This window comes from Bufo gargarizans, chromosome 5, assembly GCF_014858855.1.
Source record: "Bufo gargarizans isolate SCDJY-AF-19 chromosome 5, ASM1485885v1, whole genome shotgun sequence".
In the NCBI taxonomy this organism is placed as follows: Eukaryota; Metazoa; Chordata; class Amphibia; order Anura; family Bufonidae; genus Bufo; species Bufo gargarizans.
Window position 1 is genome coordinate 184,827,430 of NC_058084.1, and position 27,789 is coordinate 184,855,218.

General features: G+C 40.6%; 1 protein-coding gene across 1 annotated transcript in view; it reads left to right on the plus strand.

Annotated features, from left to right (window-relative positions):
- CNTNAP2 (contactin associated protein 2) overlaps positions 1–27,789 on the plus strand; it is a 2,163,381-nt gene that overhangs the window by 1,382,205 nt on the left and 753,387 nt on the right. Inside the window, exon 12 of the mRNA XM_044295439.1 lies at positions 11,546–11,652. Coding sequence (XP_044151374.1) covers positions 11,546–11,652 — 107 coding nt within the window. The remainder of the gene's footprint in view (positions 1–11,545; positions 11,653–27,789) is intronic.

Here is a 27,789-nt window from a genome sequence, read left to right on the forward strand (position 1 = left end):
GTATACAAAAAAAGCCTTACAATATGTACCAGTAAATCTGGATCAATGCCAACATTTAAGACATGGAAATAACTGAATATACTTGTAGACTATTTACAAATGCAAACATTTCATGTTTTCCATGTGTAAACATCATGGGGGTCATTTATTAACACCGGCATTTAATAACCCCTTGCGCTGGCAGTGGAACCTGAGAAGTTATGTAGAGGACTTGCTGGCTTAAATTTAGACCATACACTGTCCCCTGGCCTTCCCCACCCACACCACACACCCTTTTTTAGACCTAGCGTGAGCTGGGAAAAGTCTCAGATTGCGGTGCAAGTAACCTTTGCACTGCAATCTGTGACAGATATACGCCAGAAAACTGGCGTATATTTGGTAGTAAATGACCCCCATCCGTGTCCTAAAGATCTTTCTTGAGCTTTTAAAGGATGTGCTGTATATAAAAATAAATAAACTTACTTAAAGGTACTACCTGAAAGCCAGACACATACGTACCCAAGTGGGTTCTCCTGCTGATAGTTCCTGCTTTCGTATCTCACCCTCCCAGGACAAGATGGTCTAGCATTTGTGTTCTTCATCATGGTAAAATAAACGTCAATATTTTCTTTATAAAGGGGTTGTTAACCCCCTAGGGGCTTTCAGGCAAACCTGCCAACAAAGAGGGACACATACTTACCTGCTCCACACCACTGGCTTCTTTGCTCTTCTGACCCTTCTGCTGCTCTCCAGTCTCCCAGTGCCAAAATCCGGTTTTGACATAAGTCACATTGCTGCTATAATGAATGGCTGTAGTGATGACATGTCCCATCTGCATCACATGAACTAGTGACATGACGCATGGGGGATCAATTACCGCTGTAGCCAGTCAATGGCTGCAGTAAAACACTTGACCTGTGTCAAACTGTATGTTAACACGTTGAGACAGGCAGCAAGGAAGCAAAGGAGCTGGAACCCAGGTAAGTATGTTTTCGTCCACAAGTCGAGCCATGTTGGGGGTCTGCTCAAAAGGCATTTGGGAGTAAACAACCCCTTTAAGGTAATAAAAGACTTAAATATTCACTGTTGTTTCAACAAACATTGCATAAATCAACTGTACAAGTCAATATAAGAAACAATTTAAAATATGTTATCAGAGAAAAATACCCCTTTCTTCTTTTAGCAACTGACTCCTTCTCACCGCTCAACTATCCATAGATTTCTAAGGGCAGTATGTAATCTGATTCTTCAATGAGCTGGCAGCTATCTAGTCTGTCAGCAGGGAGTGTTAGTTTAGGAGAGGGATGAACAAAAATAATCATTTTTCTCTGATATTAAAAGGTTTTTATATTAATATTTACTATTGATTTATTCAAAGTTTGTTATAACAGTGACCATTTGAATTATTTTATAATTACATTTCTCATAAGCTTTCTGTTTTGTATTGTTTTATTCTGTTTCAGTTTGGGATTTTTTTTTTAACTATTTAAACTAGGTTTAGGAACATGGGATGTCAGGGCTTAAGAAAAGGTGGTGGGAAATATGACTTTATGCTACTTTTAAAACAAGTTTAAACTCAGCTACTTTATTTTAACAGAAAACAAATTGGCATTTTGCCTTGTTTTAAGAGGATTAACTTAGGGCTTTGTTGATCTGCAAAGTATTATAGTAAAATCAGATAATTTTAAACGTTTGCTTAATTATTCAATTTTGTGCTTTCAAAATTAGATAGATAGATAGAGGCAAAGTGTTGTAGTTTTGCAGCACGATAATAGGCAAATACACCCTCATTCAGAAGTGGTAACGTTTAGACACTACTCGTTAATCTGAGAATGATGCAGACTTTATTTACAAAGTCAAGTCTACATCTACATGGCTAAACAAGACAAAAATATCGGGCTATAGTGAAGGTCTGACCAAGATGTCTCAAACATTTAAAGGTTCCTCAACAGTCATGTGAAAGACTGTCATCAAATTATATGCAGCATTTGGTTATAATTCTAGCTCCTTAACCTCTTTAGGACACATGATGTACCGATACGGCATGTTGTCCCGGTACTTAAGGACACATGACATACTGGTATGTCATGTGTATTTCCAATCACCGCCGCCCGGCGGGCGGTGATCGGAGCAAGGTGCCTGCTCAAATCATTGAGCAGGCACCTTGGCTAAATGTGCAGGAAGGGGGTCCCGTGAACCCCCCCCCGTGTCGGAAATCACCGCAAACCGGTCAATTCAGACCTGCGGTTTACGGCTTTTCAATGGTGCGGCGGGTGCAGGTGCCATTGGGTCCCCGTGGGGCTGTAGAGGGCATCGCGCTGCCTTCCGGTGATGAGCCTGTCCATATAGACCGGCTCGATAAACATATCACATGACCTAACCCCTCAGATGAACACCGTAAAAAAATTACAAAATTAAAACTGCAAAATAAACAATTTTTTGTCACTTACATCACAAAAAGTGTAATAGCAATCAATCAAAAAGTTATATGCACCCCAAAATAGTGCCAATCAAACCGTCATCTCATCCCACAAAAAATGAGACCCTACCTAAGATAATCACCCAAATACTGAAAAAAACTATGGCTCTCAGAATATGGAGACACTAAAACATGATTTTTTTTTGTTTAAAAAATGATATTATTGTGTAAAACTTACATAAATAAAAAAAAGTATACATATTAGATATCTCCGCGTCCGTAATAACTTGCTGCATAAAAATATCACATCGCAAAACCCCCAAAAATAAAAATAAAAAATGGTGTTAAAAAAGCCATTTTTTATCACCTTACATCACAAAAAGTGTAATAGAAAGCGATCAAAAAGTCACATCTCATGCCGCAAAAGTCATACCCTACCCAAGATAATTGCCCAAAAACTGAAAAAACTATGGCTCTCAGACTATGGAAACAGTAAAACATGATTGTTTTTTTATTTAAATGATATAATTGTGTAAAACTTACATAAATAAAAAAAAGTTATACATATTAGGTATGGGTAACCTGTCAGATGAATGTTGTGAATAACAAAAAATAAAAACGTTGCCAAAACAGCTATTTCTTGTTACTATGCCTCACAAAAAGTGTAATATAGAGCAACCAAAAATAATATGTACCCTAAAATAGTACCAACAAAACTGCCACCCTATCCTATAGTTTGTCAAATGGGGTAACTTTTTTGTAGTTTCTACTCTAGGGGTGCATCAGGGGGGATTCAAATGGGACATGGTGTCAAAAAAACAGTCCAGCAAAATCTGCCTATCAAAAACCATATGGCATTCCTTTCCTTCTGCGCCCTGCCGTGTGCCCATACAGCAGTTTCCACATATGTGGTGTTTCTGAAAACTACAGAATCAGAGCCATAAATATTGAGTTTTGTTTGGCTGTTAACCCTTGCTTTGTAACTGGAAAAAGATTCTTAAAATGGAAAATCTGCCAAAAAAGTGAAAATTTTGAAATTGTATCTCTATTTTCCATTAATTCTTGTGGAACACCTAAAGGGTTAACAAAGTTTGTAAAATCGTTTTTGAATACCTTGAGGGTTGTAGTTTCTAGAATGGGGTCCCTTTTTTGAGTTTCTCCTCTAGGGGTGCATCAGGAAGGCTTCAAATGGGACATGGCGTCAAAAAACCAGTCCAGCAAAATCTGCCTTTCAAAAACCGTACGGCATTCCTTTCCTTCTGTGCCCTGCCGTGTGCATGTACAGCGGTTTACGACCACATATGGCATGGATGTCAAACTCATGGCCCTCCAGATGTTGCAAAACTACAACTCCCATCATTCCCTGATAGCTGTAGTATACCCAGGCATGATGGGAGTTGTAGTTTTGCAACAGCTGGAGGGCCACGAGTTTGATATCCCTGACATATGGGGTGTTTCTGTAAACTACAGAATCAGAGCCATAAATATTGAGTTTTGTTTGGCTGTTAACCCTTGCTTAGTAACTGGAAAAAATTATTAAAATGGAAAATCTGCCAAAAAAAGAAATTTCAAAATTGTATCTCTATTTTCCATTAATTCTTGTGGAACACCTAAAGGGTTAACAAAGTTTGTAAAATCAGTTTTAAATACCTTGAGGGGCGTAGTTTCTAGAATGGGGTCACTTTTCTGGAGTTTATACACTAGGGGGTGCATCAGGGGGGATTCAAATGGGACATGGTGTCAAAAAACCTGTCCAGCAAAATATGACTTCCAAAAACCGTATGGCATTTCTTTCCTTCTGCGCCCTGCCGTGTGCCCGTACAGCGGTTTACAACCACATATGGGGTGTTTCTGTAAACTACAGAATCAGAGCCATAAATATTGAGTTTTGTTTGGCTCTTAACCCTTGCTTTGTAACTGGAAAAAAATGATTAAAATGGAAAATCTGCCCAAAAATTATTGTGGAACACCTAAAGGGTTAATAAAGTTTGTAAAATCAGTTTTGAATACCTTGAGGGGTGTAGTTTCTAGAATGGGGTCATTTTGGGGTAGTTTCTATTATGTAAGCCTCACAAAGTGACTTCAGACCTGAACTGGTCCTTGAAAAGTGGGTTTTGAAAATTTCCCAAAAAAAATTCAAGATTTGCTTCTAAACTTCTAAGGCTTGTAACATCCCCCAAAAATTAAATGTCATTCCCCAAATGATCCAAACATGAAGTAGACAAATGGGGAATGTAAAGTAATAACTATTTTTGTAGGTATTACTATGTATTATAGAAGTAGAGAAATGTAAACTTCTCTTCTTTGCAATTTTTTTAAAAAAAATGGTAAATTTTGTATTTTTTTATAAATAAAAATTAACTTTTGTTTACTTCATTTTACCTGTGTCATGAAATACAATATGTGACGAAAAAACAATCTCATAATAGCCTGGATAAGTCAAAGCGTTTTAAAGTTCTCACCACTTAAATTGACACTGGTCAGATTTGCAAAAAATGGCCTGGTCCTTAGGGTGAAAATGAGCCTGATCCCTAAGGGGTTAAAATTGCAAAATCAATTAGTTTAAAGCAGAGATGCTCAACCTGCAGCCCTCCAGCTGTTGTAAAACTTCAACTCCCATCATGCTCTGTTGTATGCTGATAGCTGTAGAATGTCCGGAAATGCTGGGAGATAGGCTCCTCTGGTTTAGAGGGCAATTACTTTGCAAAATAAATGATATGTGGCTAAAAATCTAATAAAATTGAGCAAAAATCCATACTTTCATGGTAATATATTGAACCAATTTTTTTTATATATATACTTGCATGCTATGCATCTAATTCACCTGTACGGGATGTGTATTTCTGACCTTTACTCTTGGCATGAGATATCCAGAGATGAGTTGCACAAGAAGACCTAAAGTAACACATTTTTTTTTACCAATCATCTCGAGATATCTCAAGCTACAAAGATAAATAGATAAGGAAATCTGTATGTCTTATCTTGATCACAACACAAATTTTATTAATATATTTTTTTGGGGGGGGCAAATCAATCATTAGTTTTTTTCCACTTTACTGTGAGGAAATATGGCATCTTTTTAATGGTGACTTGAATTGATCTAGACCTGTTAGGCATTTTGTGATCCATATCTGGCATGGGTGATTTACCAAATTAATGCAGGAAATAATAAGACCTTGGAGAGTAACAGTACAAAAAGCAATCTAAATAGTTTTCAAAATACTTCTTTCCCACAAACAAATTTGTAGGAATACTGTCTTCTGGGTAGCACAGTAGCATGGTGTCTCAGTGGTTACACTAGTACCTTACAGCGCTAAGTTCCTAGGTTCGAATCTGACCAAGAACAACATCTGCATGGAGTTTGTATGTTTTCCTTGTGTTTGCATGGTTTCCTCCCATAATCCAAAAACATACTGATAGGAAACTTATATTGTGAGCCCCATTGGGGTCAGCTTGATGCTAATGTCTGTAAAGCACTGCAGAATATAGAAGCGCTCTATAAGTGTATAAAATAAATAGATACATTCTTTTCCATGACTGTTCATTTGGTCTCTGCTTTGTGCCTCTGACCTTCGCTAATTATGCAGGACAAATGCTGCATTTCTATAAAATTCTAACAAATAATATCTAACTGCATCTCAGATGCAACCATGTCAGTGTCACACACACAGGGAGTGGGGAAGTGACCACTGAGCTCAACCCGCGCCCCTGTCCCTGCCTACTTGCCTCACAAGTCCTAGTGACAAGGGACAACTGGTCGACAAAGCCTCAACTAGGATAAGTGCAGGGAAGACGGACAAACACACAACTAGAGCAGTCAAACAAACCGAGTCAATAACCAGGAGAGCAGCACAGTACCAGAGTAGCAAGCAGAGAATCGTCAGGAGGAAGCCGAAGTCAGAACCAGGAGGGAACGCCAAGACCAAGGGATGAGACGGACGGGAAGTAACACGAGCAGGAGAACAGCAAACCAGATAAGTAATCGCAAGAAGGACCTCAATAACAAGCAATCCGTGGCCAGCAGATGGCCTGTTTAAATAGGGTGCTGGTAGAGTAAAGTGACGTGGCAAGCGTCACATGACTCCTGAGTTCCAATACAGCCGAGTGAGCAGCTCGGCGCTTAGCGCCATTGCAGTTACCATGGGAACAGGCGACGCCGGGCCCCAGCTGTCCCCGCCTCCGCACAGAGACCACCGCCAGGCAGTACAATAGAAGGACCCAAACCTTCATACACAAAATGCAAGGCTTCTGATTTTTTTGTTGGCACGTTGTACCTTGCCAATTTCATCTAAAATCTAGTTGATTCTGATCTAGGTGTCACGGAAGGTGTACAGGAAACAAGACAACACAAAATGAATATACGACTCACTGTATCCAAAACTAAGGAACAAAAAGGGAGACCCCTGCATCAGACCTGGCACTCTCCCTGACTGCTCAGCCTATGCGAAAATCCCAATGGTAGATGATCGCATATCCTCGTACCTCTACTGTATAACACCTGAACACCCTATAATAGTGAGGGGACACGACCGCCGGCTCCCTACACTAGATACGGAGGGAGTCAGGGTCACCTGGGATCCAGCAAACAGAAAACACAAAAGAATTCACAACACTTATCTTGTAGAAGACTGGGAAGTAGGATCAGCATGCACACACACTCCAGGAAGAAATATAAACCGCACACTGATGCACTATGGGGAGGAATTTAAAGGGATGCAATCAGTACAACTACATGACAGCTGAGAGAGGCTAACGAGATGAGGAACTGAAAGCAAAACAAAGGAAGCTCAAGGAGGAGGTTCTGAAAGGCATCTGTCAGAGCTTCTCAGATGTCTGGTGGTGACACTAGGCTTTCTGGATAAGCAACGTTGTTGATCCCACATTACAATGTTATGTTTCTATAATCATCACCTAAATATTTAAAGATATGAATGTTTTTATTCTGTGCTTATTGTATTTTATCTTACTATTGTTCTTCTTTGTTTTCCTCTTCTACTTCTTATTCCTCTTTTTCTACTTCCTCTTCCTCTATTTCTTTTTCCTCTTTGTCTACTACCTTTGTTTTCTCTTCCTCTTATTTTTCTTTCTCTTCTTTCTTCTTATTTTTTCTTATCTTCCTCATTCTCTAACTTGACCTTCCTCTGCCTAATTATTTTCCTTCTTCATACTCTATCACCTTCTAGTCCATTTTTTTTGTGGTCTTCATCTTCAATATCACATCATTAGTTTTATCATAATGTCTAATTACAGTATAAGATAAACTATTTGGATTCCATAATAATTTTTATAGTTGTACACATTTTAGTGTTCACCAAAATTTGTATGTTGGTCATGTCTATAGAAACACATTGTATTTCACACAAACCAATGTTACAATGACCCATGTTTTCCAAATTTTGCAGCAGGTTGTGTTACGGATCAGTGAGTGTGAATCCACTGTGCCAACTAAACAGTTTAGCTTTGGTATAAACCCTAACAGCATTATTCTTGTGCTCCCCTGGTATTTACCCTTTAACTCTTATACAAGGATCTGGACTTTGCTGCAAGGAATCAATTGGACTGCTACTTCCCGGTGTAGTCCCAATGTAATTGGCAGCTTTGACCCACTGGGGTCAGGGACTCCTATGCAAGCACTAAAAGCTCAGGGTACAAAAATGCATTTGGAGTGACTAGATAGCATGTATACTCTGAACAGTCACAAAACTAGAATTATGTTTTTTTTTTTTTATCAAGACAGCACACAATTAATGCAGACATAGGAAAGACTTTTGGGCAGAGTAGTGATAAGGCAACCATGAGGCAGGCAGGCTAACATCTAGACTTCAGCACAGACAGGATAGACAGACTGGGCTAACATAAACTGAAATGAAATTGGACATGGGCAAGAAAGCACAAACTTGAAACATGGCATTAATACAGGCAGTTGATAATGCAGAATAAACCCAGGTAAATCACAAAAGCACTAGACTATGAAACAACTTTGCTGGTCACCAGGGAACCTAAAGCTCAGGCACCCTTGTGGGGAAATATTTGGGAGCACGCGCACTGGCATCTTAAGAGGCTGGAGATGAGAATGCTTGTGCTTTAAGGGAGTATCAGGCACTCTAAGGGAGTGCAGGGGCAGCAACATGGAGAGGGCATCAGCTACCAGGATGCCAGATGACATGACAAGTGGAGTGGTGTGCACGCCTACACTGTATAGCTGTAGGACAGTGGGCATAGACCGATTTGGAATAGTTGCAAAAGAGACCACTGCTGTATCGTAAACCATATAATTCCATATAATGTCAATCACTTTGTGCAACAAGTACTGTATGATCTGTCCTGGTCTTGTGATGATTACATACAGTTACAAAGACTTTTGCACATGGTACTATATTGAAACCCCTAGCCCTACTTTCTCTATATATTATGTACATGTTAAATTATGTACATGTATGTACATGTATACATGATGTAGTTTGTTTTATTGCAATATCCACATAATTCCTGTTGATCTGCCAATTATTGGCATTACTGCACTTTACAATGATTTTTATGATCCGTTTGTATTATCTGTAACATAGCCAAAACGGATCCGTCTTGAACACCTTTGAAAGTCAATGGGGGCGGATCCGTTTTCTATTGTGCCATATTGTGTAAAATGAAAAAGAATCCGTCCCCATTGACTTGCATTATGTGTCAGGACGGATCCGTTTCCCTCTGCATCGTCAGGCAGACACCAAAACGCTGCAAGCAGCGTTTTGGTGTCCGCCTCCAGAGCAGGCAGAAGGGAGGGAAACTGATGCATTTTGAACGGATCCTTGTCCATTCAGAATGCATTAGGGCAAAACTGATCAGTTTTGGACCGCTTGTGAGAGCCCTGAAATGGATCTCTCAAACGGAAACCAAAACGCCAGTGTGAAAGTAGCCAAAACTATATACTTGCTAATAGTCGATGCTGGCAAACTCAGCTCTCCTGTATGTAAACCCTACTCAGAAGTGAATGTTCCCATGCATGTTTGGGGCAGGACTAGGAGTGGGGTTTAAATGCCCTGCCTTTAATGCAAATGTAAGTAAGCATGACACTGTTCAGTACTGCAGTATTTTACACTCCATCACTATTGCTTCTTAGGGTGTGCCACAGGCTAATAGGAAGCAGGATCTCCAGTTTTCTGCCTGTACTTTCCATGGGAGTAAAGTAACATAACAGTTAGTCTACAACTATTAGCTAACAGAAAATTAAAGGGGTTGTCAGGACAGGTCATTAATATCTGATCGGTGAGGGTCTGACACCCGAGAACCCCCTCCAATCAGCTGTGAGATGAGGAGGCAACACTCCATACGAGCTCTGCCTCCTTATCATTACACTATGTCTCATCTCCTGTGGTGCTGTGGCATAGTGTAATAGCAAGTACTCGCTCCATTCACTTGAATGTAGCGAGTACGTGTATTACACTGCACTTCCAAGATGAAGTGCAGTGTAATGAAGAGGAAGCAGTGCTGGCATGGAGAGCCGTCTCCTCTTCAAACAGCTGATCAAGGGGGGTGCTGGGTTCCTGACGATAGGTCATCAATATTAAAGGCTGGACAACCCCTTTAAGAATGAGATAGACTGCAGAGAGAGAAAAGTGCTAAGAAAATCGCAGAGTCATATAATAGCCAGGTATAGAGCTACCATTCATGTACACAATCATGGCAGGTTATCCTGAAAAAATTTATGAAACATCATCATCTTAAAAATAATCTGAAACATCATCTAAAAAAATGATCTGCTGCCAGTTACATATACATTGTATGGTAGCTGTGCTTGGTATTGCAGCCCAGGTCTATTCACGAGGTGCTGCACAAAGGCCATGTGACCAATGAATGTGATGTCACTGGCCTAGCAAGTGGTTGCAGCACTCACCGGAGAACCATTGCATCTTCAAAAAGCAGACTGATCGGGGTACGAGGAGTCAGACCATTACTAATCTGATATTGATGACCTATCCTGGGTATAGGTCAACATCGCACTTCTGGAAAACCCCTTAAATGGGACATTATTTTAGATGAGGGACTAATGGAGCTATTGTCCTGCTGGGTGTCTAGAATAGTAAGATTATACACACAAATAAGTATGCATCTACCCTGTTACTCCCTGGTCTCTTGGAGAGGGAACTGTACCCCACCACTTCCTGGAGACTACAAAAATCTTTGATATTTCTCCAGTCAATTGACAGTACAAAAGGAAGTGTGTTCCTCCAGTATGGGGGATTAAAAAAAAAAAAAAAAAGTAAATATCAGCAAAATAGGGCATTGTTTCTCATCTATAGACTTACATCAGATTAATGAAATGAGAATAAAGCAAATGGATTAAAATATGTTGGCTTTTCCTATAAGCAGGCCCTAGTATAAAGTAATATATCCAGAAGCCTCTAAAAACACACCGTTGTTATTAATGGTAACAGGCTTGATTTACGGGCAGCATCTCTTTCCTGCTTTATAGCTCAGCTATTTTCATTCTTGAATTCTCTATGAGGAGCCCATGGCTGCGGCTGGCATAAATAGATTTGAAAAGGAGGAAAGTATCACAGATTAAATCACTCCAATTTCTGTTCTAAGATTTGCTGTTTAATGCCTTTTTTCCTTAGTCGAATACCCATGCTTTGCAATGCAGGCTGATTATTTTCTGTTAAAGCCAGCAGGCATACTGCCACCTCATTACCCCTTTACTGATGAGAAGTAGCCTCTGAAAAGCATTGCAATCTCTCTGTACGCTGTTAAACTTGCCTGATATGTTACAAGTCCAGGGCCCAACCATTGAACAGTAAAGGTTCACAAACATGTCTCTTCTTGTTCTTTTTTAATGTCTGCACTCGTGTTTCTGCCAATTATAGAGTTTGGAGAAGCTAATCTAGCCCATCAGCCTGTGCCCTGATGTGCTTCTTGAATTAATATGGCTGTTATTAGTATTGCCTCCCTCACCTTTGTGCGATTGGCATATACCGTCACATTTCATTACGATCTGTTTGTGCTAATGAGGATTAATTACTACTGTGTATCAAAACTGCCAAAGGTATTTGCTCTGATATACTACATGGGCAGCTTGAAATTTAGTCTTTCAGAAAGTTAATTTATATCTTATTTATCTAATTTTTGTCCTATTTTATCTCATTTCTTTCACAGATGTGTCCCTAATAATTGTGAACATGGAGGAAAGTGCACTCAAACGTGGGACACCATAACTTGCAATTGCGAAGGAACTGGGTACACTGGTGCCACCTGTCATAACTGTAAGTATCCCCCAAGAAATTCGCTTGATTTTTTTCCCCTACATGTATAGAAATAGGAGAAAACAACTATAATCGGCCACCAGAAGCAAATGTATAGAACAGAACCACAAGCCTTCATAACCAACATCAATGAGTAACTTTATGGAACAGTGTGACTATGATTAGGACTAGGATGAGCGTTGATGGTGAGATAGAAGAATACATTTGCCATTAAATAAATAAATTATGCAGATTTTTAAAAAAATTGCCTGGTCCTTAAGGTGAAAAATGACAGGGTCCTGAATGGGTTAAAAGTTATTTTTTTGTTTTACTTTAAGTCCTACTAGGAAACGTCATCTTCAGATCAACCATATAGTGCACTACAATACTTCTGCACTAAATTAGACATAATGGTAAAGGCTGGGCCTTATAGACATCTATAAATGGCAGGTCTGCGGAAAAAGATGTGGGTGCGTTGCGGGAACATGTACGATTTTTCTGCACAAGTGCAAAATATTGTAATGCGTTTTGCACACGCAAATCGGCATTGTTTGGTACCCAAACCCGAACTTCTTCACAGAAGTTCGGGTTTGGGATCAGTGTTGTGTAGATTGTATTATTTTCCCTTATAACATGGTTATAAGGGAAAATAATAGCATTCTGAATACAGAATGCATAGTACAATAGGGCTGGAGGGATTAAAAAAATATATAATAATTTAAGTCACCTTAATCCACTTGTTCGCGCAGCCCGGCTTCTCTTCTGTCTTCTTCTTTGAGGAATAGGACCTTTGATGACGTCACTGCGCTCATCACATGGTCCATCACATGATCTTTTTTACCATGGTGATGGGTCATGTGACGGACCATGTGAGGAGCATAGTGACGTCACCACAGGTCCTTTTCCTACTGCACAGCAAAGAAGAAGAAAGAAGAGAAGCCGGACTGTGCGAACAAGTGGATTAAGGTGAGTTAAATTTTTATTTTATTTTTTAACCCCTCCAGCCCCATTGTACTATGCATTCTGTATTAAGAATGCTATTATTTTCCCTTATAACCATGTTATAAGGGAAAGTAATAAAGATCGGGTCCCCATCCCATTCGTCTCCTAGCAACCGTGCGTGACAATCTCACCGCATCCGCACTTGCTTGCGGATGCTTGCAATTTTCACGCAGCCCCATTCTATGGGCCTGCGTTGTGTGAAAAATGCACAATATAGAGCTTGCTGCGATTTTCACTCAACGCACAAGTGATGCGTGAAAATCTCTGCTCATGTGCACAGCCCCATAGAAGTGAATGGGTCAGGATTCAATGCGGGTGCAATGCGTTCACCTCACGCATTGCACCCGCCCGGAAATCCTGTCCATGTGAAACCAGCCTAATAGTATGGCAGATCATGGGAAGTATGTATTTTCAATTAAGTACTATTGTGGAACAGGGCAGGAAGGGGTTAAACAGTATGTCTATCTTTGCAAGTAATTTTTACTACACTACAAACATTTATGGATGTATATGTTTGAGCAAAGACTTCACTTTCATGCCTTGTAAGCTTGGGACTTGAATTGAGTAATGAAGCATACCCCAAACTGACCGAATAGTGATAAGTGAGTGGGTTTAAGAGTTTAACCAGCTGTAGTTGACCACAATACTGAAATTCGGGGCAAATTATTGTGATTTAACAAGCAAACTTTATATCAGTAAATAATAATGATAAGACTGCCAAGACTTCGAGTTAAGGCTTGGCGCCTGGTCAAATCCCAACAGATGAGAATTTTGCCTTCATCTGCTGTTGACGTCTGGAAACACCTTCATTAAAATCAGAAAAAGCTAATCCTTATGTTCTGGCACATTTTCTCTTAGCATTACACTCAGATACCTAGTATAACACCAAGCTGCAGTAAAACAGCTGTACCTGTTCAGTAGTATCAAAGAGGATTTAATAGATCTTGTTCTGTCTACCATCTAACAGTAGAATAAAGCTATTGGATTACAATAACACAGGTCATCGGAACTCAAATGGCCTGGAGAATTTTGTCAGGAAACTACAACATCGGTTTAAGAAGTAATCCTTCTCTTTTCGTATTGCTGTTAGAAGGTGGTAGAAATTAAAAATAAGATGCTTAATTATAGCTTCACATTGATCCATCCTACAAATTGACACCAGGGTCTGACTTAGCTTGACTATAAAAGCAAAACATTTTGATCAACTTACAGGTTTTCAAAAACTAGTATTATTTGCTTTAAAGCATCATTTCAGTGGTGATAACATAGAAATGTTTTTCATAATCTGAATATTTTTTCCCATTAAACCCGTTAAAGACCTCTCCTTTAGATGTACGGTGGAAGTCCAGTCTTTAAAAATGGTGCCCGCTCAAGTGCAGCGGGCACAACAGCTGCAAAGTTTATGTTGTTTCATATAGCAGACATCTGGGGTTAATGTCTATGATTGGCAATAATGCCGATCGCAGGCGTGTAACCCTTCAGATGCCATGGTCAAATGTGACCACTGCATCTGAGAGTGCAAAATCTGGAGGTGTTTCCAGGTGATCAGGGGAGTTGTTTGTTGTCTGGGAAAGGCTGGAGCCTGCTCAGGCTTCGATGTGCTTCACAGGTACATTACAATATAAGCCAGCAGAAAGCAGTTCTATATTGCTATATACCGAATCTTCTATTTTTCAATTGATTTATGTTCGTTTATAAATAAAATTGATAAACTAATGATTGCATGATGTTAGGCCCTTGGGGCCCAGAAAAAAGTAGAACAATAAATTGTTGGGAGTGTGAGCTACAGGGAGAAATTCACCCTCCCTCCCACCCCTGCAGCTGTCAGAAGTTTATTTTAGCCTTCATTTTTTTCAATCCCTGTCAGCTGAGGAGTGGAGGGGGTGTGGTCTAGCCAGATCATGGGTGTGGCTTAGAAGATGATTTTTAACTTCATTTTTTCAATCTTAGCCGGCTGAGTAAGAGGGGACGTGGCCTAACCAGTTCAGGGGGGGGGTCCTTTTGAACAGAAGTTGATTTTTACCTTCATTTTTTCAATTCCTGTCGGCTCAGGAGGGGGAGGGGCGTGGCCTAACCAAATGGGGGCGTGGCTTAGCGTGACCTAAAAATTTATTTTTAACTTAATTTTTTCAGGCTCATTCGGGTGAGTGGGAGGGTGTGTGGCTTAACTGGATGAGGGGCGTATCATTTTGAACAGCTCACTCTAAGACAAAAGCACTGTGCTGTCTGGGTGTAAGCTGCTGGGAGAAAGTCACCCTCCCTCCCACGCATGAAGCTGATAGAAGTTGATTTTTGCCTTCATTTTTTCAATCCCCGTTGGCTCAGGAGTGGGATGGAGTGTGGCCTAACCAGAGCAGGGGCGTGGCTTAACAGGACCTGGGGGGCAGCGTTTTAAGTCTTTTGAGGGTGGACACATTGTGGTAGGGGGCCTGTCTGTGCTCCTTCCTGCAAGAGTGACGCCCCTCTGGGCATCTTACTGGCTCATTTGCATACCAAATAAACTGGATTTTCAGAGGATAAAAACATCTATTGCTGGAACAAAGGCACATCTTGAAATAAGGTAGAAACATAGAAACATAGAATGTGTCGGCAGATAAGAACCATTTGGCCCATCTAGTCTGCCCAATATATCTGAATCCTATGAATAGTCCCTGGCCCTATCTTATATGAAGGATAGCCTTATGCCTATCCCATGCATGCTTAAACTCCTTCACTGTATTTGCAGCTACCACTTCTGCAGGAAGGCTATTCCATGCATCCACTACTCTCTCAGTAAAGTAATACTTCCTTATATTACTTTTAACCCTTTGCCCCTCTAATTTAAAACTGTGTCCTCTTGTGGTAGTTTTTCTTCTTTTAAATATGCTCTCCTCCTTTACCGAGTTGATTCCCTTTATGTATTTAAAAGTTTCTATCATATCCCCTCGGTCTCTTCTTTCTTCCAAGCTATACATATTAAGGTCTTTTAACCTTTCCTGGTAAGTTTTATCCTGCAATCCATGTACTAGTTTAGTAGCTCTTCTCTGAACTCTCTCTAGAGTATCTATATCCTTCTGGTACTAAGTGCTATTATGCCATGGCTTTACTGCAACAGCGCTTACCCTGGTGACAGACTTCCTTAAAGCTCTCCTACAGCAGTGAATAAAAATGGCTGGGTTGTTATGGAAACCTGGAGAAAAAACTATGTATGTGGAGACTGGAGGACCTGCGAGCTTCTATTGGCTGATAAGGGCCATGTGACCAAGCTTCTATTGGCTAATGCATTTTTTGAGAATATCTCAGGAACGATACATCCTAGAGAGCTGAGACCTGGTCTAAAACCTTCCCAGACACCTGATGTACCTTTGTGATTGTAAATGCGACAGTGCGGATTCCTTTAGCGGACATACACACACATACACACGTACACTCAGCTTTATATATAAGATTTCTCATTGTTTCAGTGCTTAGGTAAAAAAAAAAAATGCAAGAGCATTTAGTCGGACCTTAGGGGAATGCATCGAGTTACTACACCTGGATTTTGCGTACAAAAATCATACATTTTGTTGCATGTACTTTTCACATAATATATAATATACAGGGTGGGCCATTTATATGGATACACCTTAATAAAATGGGAATGGTTGGTGATATTAACTTCCTGTTTGTGGCACATTAGTATATGTGAGGGGGGAACTTTTCAAGATGGGTGGCGACCATGGTGGCCATTTTGAAGTCGGCCATTTTGTGAATCCAACTTTTTTTTTTTTTAATAGGAAGAGGGTCATGTGACACATCAAACTTGGGAATTTCACAAGAAAAACAATGGTGTTCTTGGTTTTAACGTAACTTTATTCTTTCATGAGTTATTTACAAGTTTCTGACCAGTTATAAAATGTGTTCAATGTGCTGCCCATTGTGTTGGATTGTCAATGCAACCCTCTTCTCCCACTCTTCACACACTGATAGCAACACTACAGGAGAAATGCTAGCACAGGCTTCCAGTATCCGTAGTTTCAGGTGCTGCACATCTTGTATCTTCATAGCATATGCTGTGCAGCACCTGAAACTACGGATACTGGAAGCCTGTGCTAGCATTTCTCCTGCGGTGTTGCCAGCGAGGAGGGAGGAGGGTCTGGGGGCCGGCCTTTAGTTTTATAATGGCAGCGGGGCCCGGTGCAGTCACTGTATTCTATTGAACTGTATTCTATACACTGCCAGTGCCCGCCCAGCCTTCTGCCTCCTGCCTCGAGCCTGATATGATCATAAGTACAGGCTGCTCAGTGTTGTTTCGAACATATGTATAGTTAGCCATTGCCTGCCTACAGTTACAGATACCATTAGTACAGTAAGCGGGGCCCGCTGCAATGGAATACAATGACTGCACTGGGCCCCCGCTGCCATTTAAAAACTAGTGTAGATGCCAGCCTCCAGCCCCTGTATTGGTGGTCATTCACAGTGGCTGACACTGTTATTGTCACGGCAGCGAGTGGGGGAAACCCCCCACCGTGCGGTGTCAAAGGGGATCAGCCTGGCCAAAAGGAGTAATAAGGGAGCAAGTCACCTCCTACAACATCCCTAATCCTCTCCCTGACTGTATGAGCGGACCCCGATGGTAGGGCGACTCATACTCAGGATTCCTAGAGACCCTAAGTCGCCCTGGTAATCCCTCATCAAGAAGCAGGGAAGAGACGACCTGTTCATCCCAGTCATGGAGGAACAGGAGTCTCTATCTGAGGCCAGGCTGCAAGGAGAGGGGAACACATACAGCATATGGAGATGGCAGGTAAGCGACACATAACACACTTACTTGCCACAGACACACTGACTGGAACTCGTGCACAAGTGCTGGTGTCCACACCAACAATAAAGGATACAGCACACACCACAAACCACACAGGGCCCCAGGACACCCATAGCTGCAATAAACATAAGACAGGGGAATGTCTGGCAAACATGACACCAAACACCACCAGACATGTAACACCAAACTAGACATACAAACACCCTGAACTTAACCCACTCAATACAAATAGGGACAGGAAGGGAAGGAGACATCAGGATAACATTGATGACCACATGGGTGGCCCTCTCTGGACAGATGGTAAAAACCAGGATCAGAGAACCACCAGCATACACCAAGGCTAGAGGAACCCTCAGCTTCAGGCATCCAGCAGAGGCTAAATAGCCCAAGTAGCCACACCCACACAAACCCAGTGTTCACAAAACACTAGGAAGGGAGTTAACCCTTCCAACACCATACAAAGGAAGGAAGCCACTTAAAGGGGAAGTGCACACACAAGCATGCCAAACCACACGTTACCACCGGCAACAGCATGCGTGGCAAACATGTCACAGCAATCACCCAGAAGGCCAAGACACTGCCACCACATGCTCTCACAGCAACACGTTGCCGCGGGCAACCGCAAGTGTGACAACAGTGTCACAGCGCTAACCAAAGGCCGTGACAGTTATGGGGGGGATCTGTGGATGTCAAATAGCATAAGATGCTATTTATCTGTCATCCACAGATCCCCCATAGCAGTGTCATGCCATCCACAGATGCCTCCATAACAATGTCATCCACAGACGCCTCCATAACAGTGTCAGCCACTGACCCCATAACAGTGTCAGCCACAGACCCCCATAACAGTGTCAGCCACAGACCCCCATAAAAGACCCATCCACAGACCCCCATAATAGTGTCATTCACAGGCTACCATTAGTTCAAAGCCCACCAAAAGCACACCTTGTGGTTTAAAATATTTTTTTCCTTATTTTCCGCCTCAAAAACTTAGGTGCATCTTATGGGCAGGTGCATCTTATAGGGCAAAAAATACGGTATATATATTATATATGACAGAACATATTATTATTATTATTTTTATTTTTATTAGAGTGCATGTATTAATATATATATATATAGATATATAAATATTTGTGCATGTGTGTATCTGTCCATGGTTAAAGATTACTAGTGTTGAGCGCAAATATTCGTATTACGAATTTTTATCGCAAATATCGGCACTTCAAAAATTTCCTAATATTTAGTATATAGTGCTATATATTCGTAATGACTAATATTCATTTTTTGTTTTGTTTTTTAACACAGTACACATCAGCTTGTGGGCCAATGAGAAGGCTTTGTCACAGCTAAGCAACATCACTAGCAACCAATAGAAAAGTTGCCTACCCCTTACTATACAAGAATATTACATTGCCGATTATCGCGATAAAGAATATAATCTTGAATTTGCGTATATATGACGAATATTCTGAAAAATATTTGCAAAATATTGCAAATTTGAATATTGCCCCTGACGCTTATCACTAAAGATGACCTATATTTATTACATAAACTACAAACCCCCGAAGTCTGAACTGGTTACCATGGTATGCTTTTCTGTCAGCTACCTACTGTATTTTTTGCTAATTTGCATTCAGTAATTTAGTAAAAAATAAAAAAAAACTGTTGCAGATGAAAAAGGATTATGTTCACCGAGTTAGACCAGAAAGAACTTGTTTATCGTCTGCCACCACATAGACATATAGATCTGCTTACAAGCTGTATACATAAAACAGTAGAGTAGAATATTTTTAATGAATATTTGAATATTTCATTTCGTTACCACAAAGACAGCACGTTAGTAACCTTGCTCGAGTGTGATTCCTTCTTTTTCATTTTCTCTGCTCTGAAAGAGGAAAAAAGCACTTGTCAACCTAGAAATCGTGGAGCTAAGAAAATAATTGATGCATGGCTTCTATTATGTTCTTCTGGAATTATTCAGCTTACAATTGTTGCAGCCATTTGCCTGGGTATTGCAGGACAAATATGGTATAGAAAAGCAATAAAAATGAATATTCAGGCTTTGAATAAAATACACAGTATCTGAAGGAGCCTGGCAGTAAGTTTCAATTTTCTTGCAGCGCAACAGCAAGGGAAGTGGAGCATTACATTGTTTGAACTAAAAGCAATGGATCGCCCCTATAATACAAACATGCCGGATCCTCCAGAATCTGAGATTCTCTTTGCAGCAGCTCATCATTCTTCCTAAATGAGGAAGATCCAGGGCATTATATTATACTATTATATATTAATTTTGGAAACTAGACAAACCATTTAATAAGATTACATTATTGTTACATAGAAGAAGAGCAATTTTAGGGAGATTAGCTGACAGAGTGCACAGTGTACCTCTATAAAAATGCCCAAAACATGTCTACTTCCTGACAATATATGTTAGCTGCAATGCCTCACAAAATGTGCTTTTCAGTATTGTTGTCTCACTGTGCTATTCAATTAAATTGCAAGTATGAGAGTACAAATTTCTCACAGTACCATATGCAGTGGCCGGGTTTGGGGGTGGCGCCAACACTACCGTAGAGGTGTCACCATGTGTTGCTGCTCTCCGGAAGGGATGGTAAGACATTGTGCACCCCAATGGGAAATAAGTCCAGAGAGTCAGGGTCTACGGTAAACCAGTGTGCTTCTTTAGGTGCAAAACAATACAGGGAGTGCAGAATTATTAGGCAAGTTGTATTTTTGAGGATTAATTTTATTATTGAACAACAACCATGTTCTCAATGAACCCAAAAAACTCATTAATATCAAAGCTGAATATTTTTGGAAGTAGTTTTTAGTTTGTTTTTAGTTTTAGCTATTTTAGGGGGATATCTGTGTGTGCAGGTGACTATTATTGTGCATAATTATTAGGCAACTTAACAAAAAACAAATATATACCCATTTCAATTATTTATTTTTACCAGTGAAACCAATATAACATCTCAACATTCACAAATATACATTTCTGACATTCAAAAACAAAACAAAAACAAATCAGTGACCAATATAGCCACCTTTCTTTGCAAGGACACTCAAAAGCCTGCCATCCATGGATTCTGTCAGTGTTTTGATCTGTTCACCATCAACATTGCGTGCAGCAGCAACCACAGCCTCCCAGACACTGTTCAGAGAGGTGTACTGTTTTCCCTCCTTGTAAATCTCACATTTGATGATGGACCACAGGTTCTCAATGGGGTTCAGATCAGGTGAACAAGGAGGCCATGTCATTAGATTTACTTATTTTATACCCTTTCTTGCCAGCCATGCTGTGGAGTACTTGGACGTGTGTGATGGAGCATTGTCCTGCATGAAAATCATGTTTTTCTTGAAGGATGCAGACTTCTTCCTGTACCACTGCTTGAAGAAGGTGTCTTCCAGAAACTGGCAGTAGGACTGGGAGTTGAGCTTGACTCCATCCTCAACCCGAAAAGGCCCCACAAGCTCATCTTTGATGATACCAACCCAAACCAGTACTCCACCTCCACCTTGCTGGCGTCTGAGTCGGACTAGAGCTCTCTGCCCTTTACCAATTTAGCCACGGGCCCATCCATCTGGCCCATCAAGACTCACTCTCATTTCATCAGTCCATAAAACCTTAGAAAAATCAGTCTTGAGATATTTCTTGGCCCAGTCTTGACGTTTCAGCTTGTGTGTCTTGTTCAGTGGTGGTCGTCTTTCAGCCTTTCTTACCTTGGCCATGTCTCTGAGTATTGCACACCTTGTGCTTTTGGGCACTCCAGTGATGTAGCTCTGAAATATGGCCAAACTGGTGGCAAGTGGCATCTTGGCTGCTGCACGCTTGACTTTTCTCAGTTCATGGGCAGTTATTTTGCGCCTTGGTTTTTCCACACGCTTCTTGCGACCCTGTTGACTATTTTGAATGAAACGCTTGATTGTTCAATGATCACGCTTCAGAAGCTTTGCAATTTTAAGAGTGCTGCATCCCTCTGCAAGATATCTCACTATTTTTGACTTTTCTGAGCCTGTCAAGTCCTTCTTTTGACCCATTTTGCCAAAGGAAAGGAAGTTGCCTAATAATTATGCACACCTGATATAGGGTGTTGATGTCATTAGACCACACCCCTTCTCATTACAGAGATGCACATCACCTAATATGCTTAATTGGTAGTAGGCTTTCGAGCCTATACAGCTTGGAGTAAGACAACATGCATAAAGAGGATGATGTGGTCAAAATACTCATTTGCCTAATAATTCTGCACTCCCTGTACAGGTAGGGCATAGGGCTGGCTTCTCCAGTCTCCTCCCTGGCAGAAAAAGGGTTTATGCTGAGGAAAGCCCTGAGCTAGATGTCCCTTTCTGCTCAGAAGGCTGTTACCCTGGTCAAAGGCCCACAGTCTGTAACCCAGTAGTCCGGGTGGCTCCTTGGTCACAGGGTTGGTGACCCATGGTCTGTGGCTCAGCATCCCCATATCATCGTCTTTTTCTAGTCACTCATGCAGACTGCCATGAGTCTTTCCCTCCAAGCACTGGTCCCTAACTGCAGAACACTAGAGACTTTGACTGCTTTCCTTATATACAGTTTCTAGCTAGACTGAAACCTTCTGGTGGGATTTGTGGATTGTAGAAACTCAGCACAAACAATTACAAAATTACCACTCCAGTCTGGCATAGACTTACATTAGAGCTTCAGTGATACTCAATGGCAATGACACTGGAGTTTTTGCAGACAAAAACAAGTTTCCAGACATAACAACAGAGTTAAACCAGATATTCAAAAGGTCAGTTTGTCTGGTTTTAGTGGTAAACAAGTCTGGCCTCCAAAACATAATCTTCTTTAAAGCCTATGATAGCTGTGGAAAATTACCAGCTTCTCATTCAAAGTCCTATTAGTCTCTCAGTATCTCTCAGTCATTATCGCTTTCCACAGAGCCTTGCAAATACAGTGCAAAGGAACAATATATATATATATATATATATATATATCACAACATACACATAAAATGAAATTACACAGCATTAAACAGTGCACGTTAACCTTTTCAAGTGATGAAAGTAAGACGTTTATAAATTTGCATCGGAGAAAAAGACAAATGTTCAGAATTTACAGTACCCCTGCTCCAGGGCACTACACATACAATTGTGCCATATTACCACTGAAATCCATACTAGTGCTGATCAACCACCGAGCTCCCATATCAATCATAGAAAGCCAGGATGCAGAAAAGAGTGTCATACAAGAGGTCCCTCGTAGTGTCAACCAGCTAAGTGGGGATTGAATTCTGTAGTTTACATAAAGGATATTATTAACTTTACCCCAACCACAAGTGTCAATCTATGGATTAAATGGGAACTTTCTACCCCAACTACTCTTATGTTCTGCTTATGTAAGCCAACTTTAAAAAAAACAATTAATCAAGCTTTATATGGCACATTTAAGATACTTTTGTGGGAAGCTTGTGCTATATATTCAAATTCCAAGTAAATGCTCTATAATTATATTAATGCTTAGCTAAAATATATATTTAGTAATGACATCTGGTCATTAACACACTCATGCCTGGGTGAACCCAAAGGGATAAATAGATTTTAGTATCTCTCCAATAAAATATTGTGCAAAATTTAAAACAAAACTATGTGTGCCTATAAATGTGCTTTTTTGTATTGTTATTGTTCCTTTATCTTTTATACTTGTCACTGAAATTCAGTTTAAAATGACAGCAGCTGTGTTGATTTCATTTCATAAACTTTATGTGTAGACTTAAAATGGAAAATAGAAAATAAAGTATTAATTGCTCTTATCCCATATCCTGCTACAAGCTTTTTCTTTTCTGCTGTGCAAAGAAACTTATAATGTTAGTGAGTGATTATTTTTTAGCTGCCACAAATGATATACATCTAAGTTATTATTTACAATGTACAATAATGTAGAGTTTAATATATTTTTAAGTTACTTTTTATAATACCCAGGTCAAGGGCCACATCCAGACATGTGTCCAATATTGTGTGACTCACATGCCTATAGAGAACAAAAAAACTTCATAAAACTTTTTGGATTTTCTATACATCTTAAGCCTTAATGGTATCTGTATAAAGCATGGCAAATAAGAAAAAAAAAAAGTAAAACGTGCAACTTTTGAACCTTTAGCTAAATTGAAGGGGAAGGGGGGTTCTCACTGGTTTAAATACCTATTATACGGCACATGCAGCCTGATCTATGGGTGGTATAGCATAGAGTAGGAGACGCTGAATCAAATGCCTGCTTAATCTAAACGTGAGTCCAGTGGGGGTCATTAATTGAAAGCTTAGCTATTTCACTCACTGTTAGGACCACTCACTGGACTACTAAGCATAAAATGAGCAGAAAGTAAAATTAATTATAAGATATACTAAATCCTAGAAAACTATGTATCGATCTTCTTGGCTTGTCCTGCTCTATAACCAGCTGCCTACAGATCGAGCAACTGTTCAAAGTGATAGGTTTCCTTTAAGGTAGAGGGCACTGTTGCTAACTTTGTTATTGTGGTGTTTTAACTCTGGTAAGTGGGAATTGTGATTATTTTTGGGAACCTATGTCATTTTCAGTTTTTTGTCTTCTTATCTAAAGTTAGAGATGTTTGCTAAAAAGCGGCGCAGATCCGGCAGCATGCATTACTTCTGGAGCAGAAGGAGCAGCAAAAGAAAGAGGAAGTTGCAGGACAGGTGCAGGCACAGTGGTTGTTCCAGGGCCATGCCAACTAAGTGTGGTGTTAGAGGAACCCACAATTAGTGTTGAGTGGGAGGTGCCATATTCGATTTCGCAATATTTTGCGAATATTTGCTTAAATATTCGTCTTATATTCGTCGAAATCGAATATTCGTCATTATTGTATTTATCGCGATTAATATGCGATTTAATCATTCGCATATTGCGATTTTTACGCTTAGAATTAGAAGTTATAAATTATAACTTCTAATTGCCTTATAACTTAATAATAAGGCAACTTTCCTATTCTTTAATCTTGGAGATCTAGATTTAACACAAATATAGCGCTATATTCTATGTCTTTGTTAATAAAAGAATCAAGATAGCGAAGTATTCTTTATTCTACATCAACGAAGATAGCGAAGTATTCTACATCAACGAAGATAGCAAAGTATTCTACATCAACAAAGATAGCGAAGTATTCTACATCAACAAAGATAGCGAAGTATTCTACATCAACGAAGATAGCGAAGTATTCTACATCAACGAAGATAGCAAAGTATTCTACATCAACAAAGATAGCAAAGTATTCTACATCAACAAAGATAGCGAAGTATTCTACATAAACGAAGTTAGCGAAGTATTCTACATCAACGAAGATAGCGAAATATTCTACATCTTCCTCAATTTGAGTTATTATCGCATTGCGATTACAACTTACGCTATTTTGATAATGATGGTATTTGGAGAATTAATGATCGGATATACAGAATATAATACTATATCTAAGAATAGTGGATTATAAAAGTTGGATTCGCAATGCGGTTAATAATAATCGCAAATATTATCGCATTGCGATTACAAATTAGCACTGCTAGATTCCATATTCGTTAACTTTGTTAATTCTAGCAAGCTGACCCATTCCATTAGAGACCCAGCAGCAGCTACAAGTTTAAATCGCAATGCGATTAATATAACTTGAATTAATCGCATTGCTATTTCAACTTTGACCTGGTTTACAAAATTACCTTGAATTAGCAAGGATGACGAATATATTTATTAGTCAAAATGAAATATTCTCCATCTTTGCTAATTCAACCATTGTAAACCAGGTACAAGTTAAAATCGTTATGCGATTTATTCAAGTTATATTATTCGCATTGCGATTGCAGCTTGATTATCACATCCGACAGTACATTCTAGCATGGAGGCGTTCCCATGGTGATGGCGACGCTCCATGTGCATGGGAAGTAGATAGAGGCGGCAACAGGCACTGACTTGAGCGGGCAGGGAGAAAGGAATCCTCTCTTAAAAGTACTGCTTTTGGACAAAGCTAGGGTAACAATAAAAAAAAAAACGAATATTAGAAATAACTAATATATAGCACTATATTCGAAATATTCGCGAATTAGCGAAGTGCCGATATTCGCTTAAAAATTTCGATATTCGAATATTCGCGCTCAACACTACCCACAATTCCTGGCTGTGTGTATCTGTTTTCACCTGAGATGATGTTGAAAAGCAAGCCAACCATTCCATTACAGCTAGATTGTTTTACAAAACACGACCAGAGAACAAAGGTGGCATCTATTGCCTGTTACTGTGGTTTGCTACCATCATCCCTTCTTCTTCTGCTACTTGAGCCAGCTACTACAACATTTTTTCTACTGCTCATTCCTTTTGAGGGCCCAGTATACAGTAACTGTGTTACGTGGACGGAAAGAGTGCAGCCCTGAATTCCACCCATACCGCTATCCCTGCCTACTTGCACGGCGCATCCTAACTTACGGCGTACAACTTGGCGGCGGTCCCTCGCCTGGGTACATGCAGGGGCCTATTGAAGAGAGCAAAAACGTAACGGAGTCAAGGAAGCAAGGGTCAAGGCCAGGAGTTCATGCATTACATGGGGAGAAGGCAAAGCAAGGTCAAAAACAATCCAAAGTCAGAAGCCAAGAGGTAACGTCAAATCCAAGGAGGTCGCAAAGTCGAGGTAAAAAACTAGCTGAGGTCAAAACATGACTCACATTGCACGCCACACAGCTGAGTGCCGATTCATTCCCATCGGCACTCAGATCCCCTGCTGCTCGTTGTCTAAGTGATGGAGGACGCCGAGCGCGGCCAGATCTTCCCCGGCTCCTGGTTTCATGTGGAGGACAATGCCGACAGTGCTGTGAAGGGGAAGCACGTCGCCAGCTCCTCGTTACAGTACCCCCTCTTCCACGAGGGCCCACCGGACCCATAACCACTGGAGTAGGTTTCTCCGGGTGAGCTAGATGGAACTTTCTCTCCAACCTCTTAGCATGCATCTTAGTAGCTGGCACCCAAGACCTCTCCTCAAGTCCTCAAGATCAGAACCCTTCCAATGAACCAAATATTGCAATGAATTTTGGACCATTCTCACATCAATGATTCTAGAAATTTAAATTCCAATTGGCCGGCAACCTTCCTGTGCAGGGGAAACCGGTGACAGATACTTTTTCAGTAAGGATTTATGGAAGACATTATGGATACGAAAGGAGTCAAGTAATAGTAACCTCATAGACACAGGGTTAATTATTTAAACGATTTCATAAGGACCAATAAACCGCGGTGCAAATTTACTTGAAGGTACCTTCAGAGACAAATTCTTGGTAGATAGCCACACTTTATCGCCCAGCCCAAAACGTACTCCTAGCGAGCACCTTTTATTAGCATTAGCATTTTAAATCTGCTGCCCTTTTTTCGGGTTTGAAATGTAGTTCTTTGACTAGCACTTTCGCTTCAGGAGTTCTCGAGAAAGACAGAGAAACTGAACTAAATCATGGGTGGAATCCAAGATTACAAAAAAAGGAGACATACCAGAAGACAAATTCACCTGATTGTTAATGATAATTTCCGCCACGGACAAATATTGCTCTAGAGACAGATTTTAGGCATTCAGTTTGAATGTTGGTTTCTGTCACGGCCTATGGTGTGCTTAGTGACATTTTCCTTCACTTGGTTGCCCGTGACTAGGTTTGGTGTTGTGTGCATGTGGTGGCAGTGTCTCGGCCTTCTGGCTGATTCCCAGGACATGGTTGCCACGCATGTCGTTGCCCGCGGTAACAGGTGGAGTGTGATCTTTATGTGTGTAATTCCCCTTTAAGTGTCCGTCTTCCCTTGCCTTGTGTTGGAAGGGTTAACTTCCTTCCTAGTGTGTGTGCACTGGGTGTGTCTGTCTGTGGGTGTGGCTACATGGGCTATTTAGCCTCTGCTGTGATCAGTAGTCTGAGGGGTATTTCAGCCATGGCTAGCTGGAGTCATTCTTCTGTGATATACCATCTGCCAGTGGGGGCTACCCTTGTGGTCATAAGATATGTTACATGGTGTTATGAAGGTGTGTGTTTGGTCTCCTTGTTATTGCAGCTTATGGTCCTGGGTTCCTGTGTGATGTGTGGTGTGTGCTGTGTTTGCCCTATCTTGTGGACAGCAGCGCTTCTGCATGGGTTCCAGGCTTTGTGTCTGTGGCAGGTAGGTGTTACTTGCTGCATTTACCTGACATTGCCATAAGCAGTTCATGTTTCCCTTTTTATGTAGCTTGGCCAGTGAGACTCCTGTTCCTACGTGTCTAGGAGGAACAGGTCGTCTTACCCTGCTCCTAGTCCAGGGCCACCCTGAGGGCTAGTAGGAATATTAGGTTCCGGAGTATGAGCCCTCCTACCATCAGGGTCGG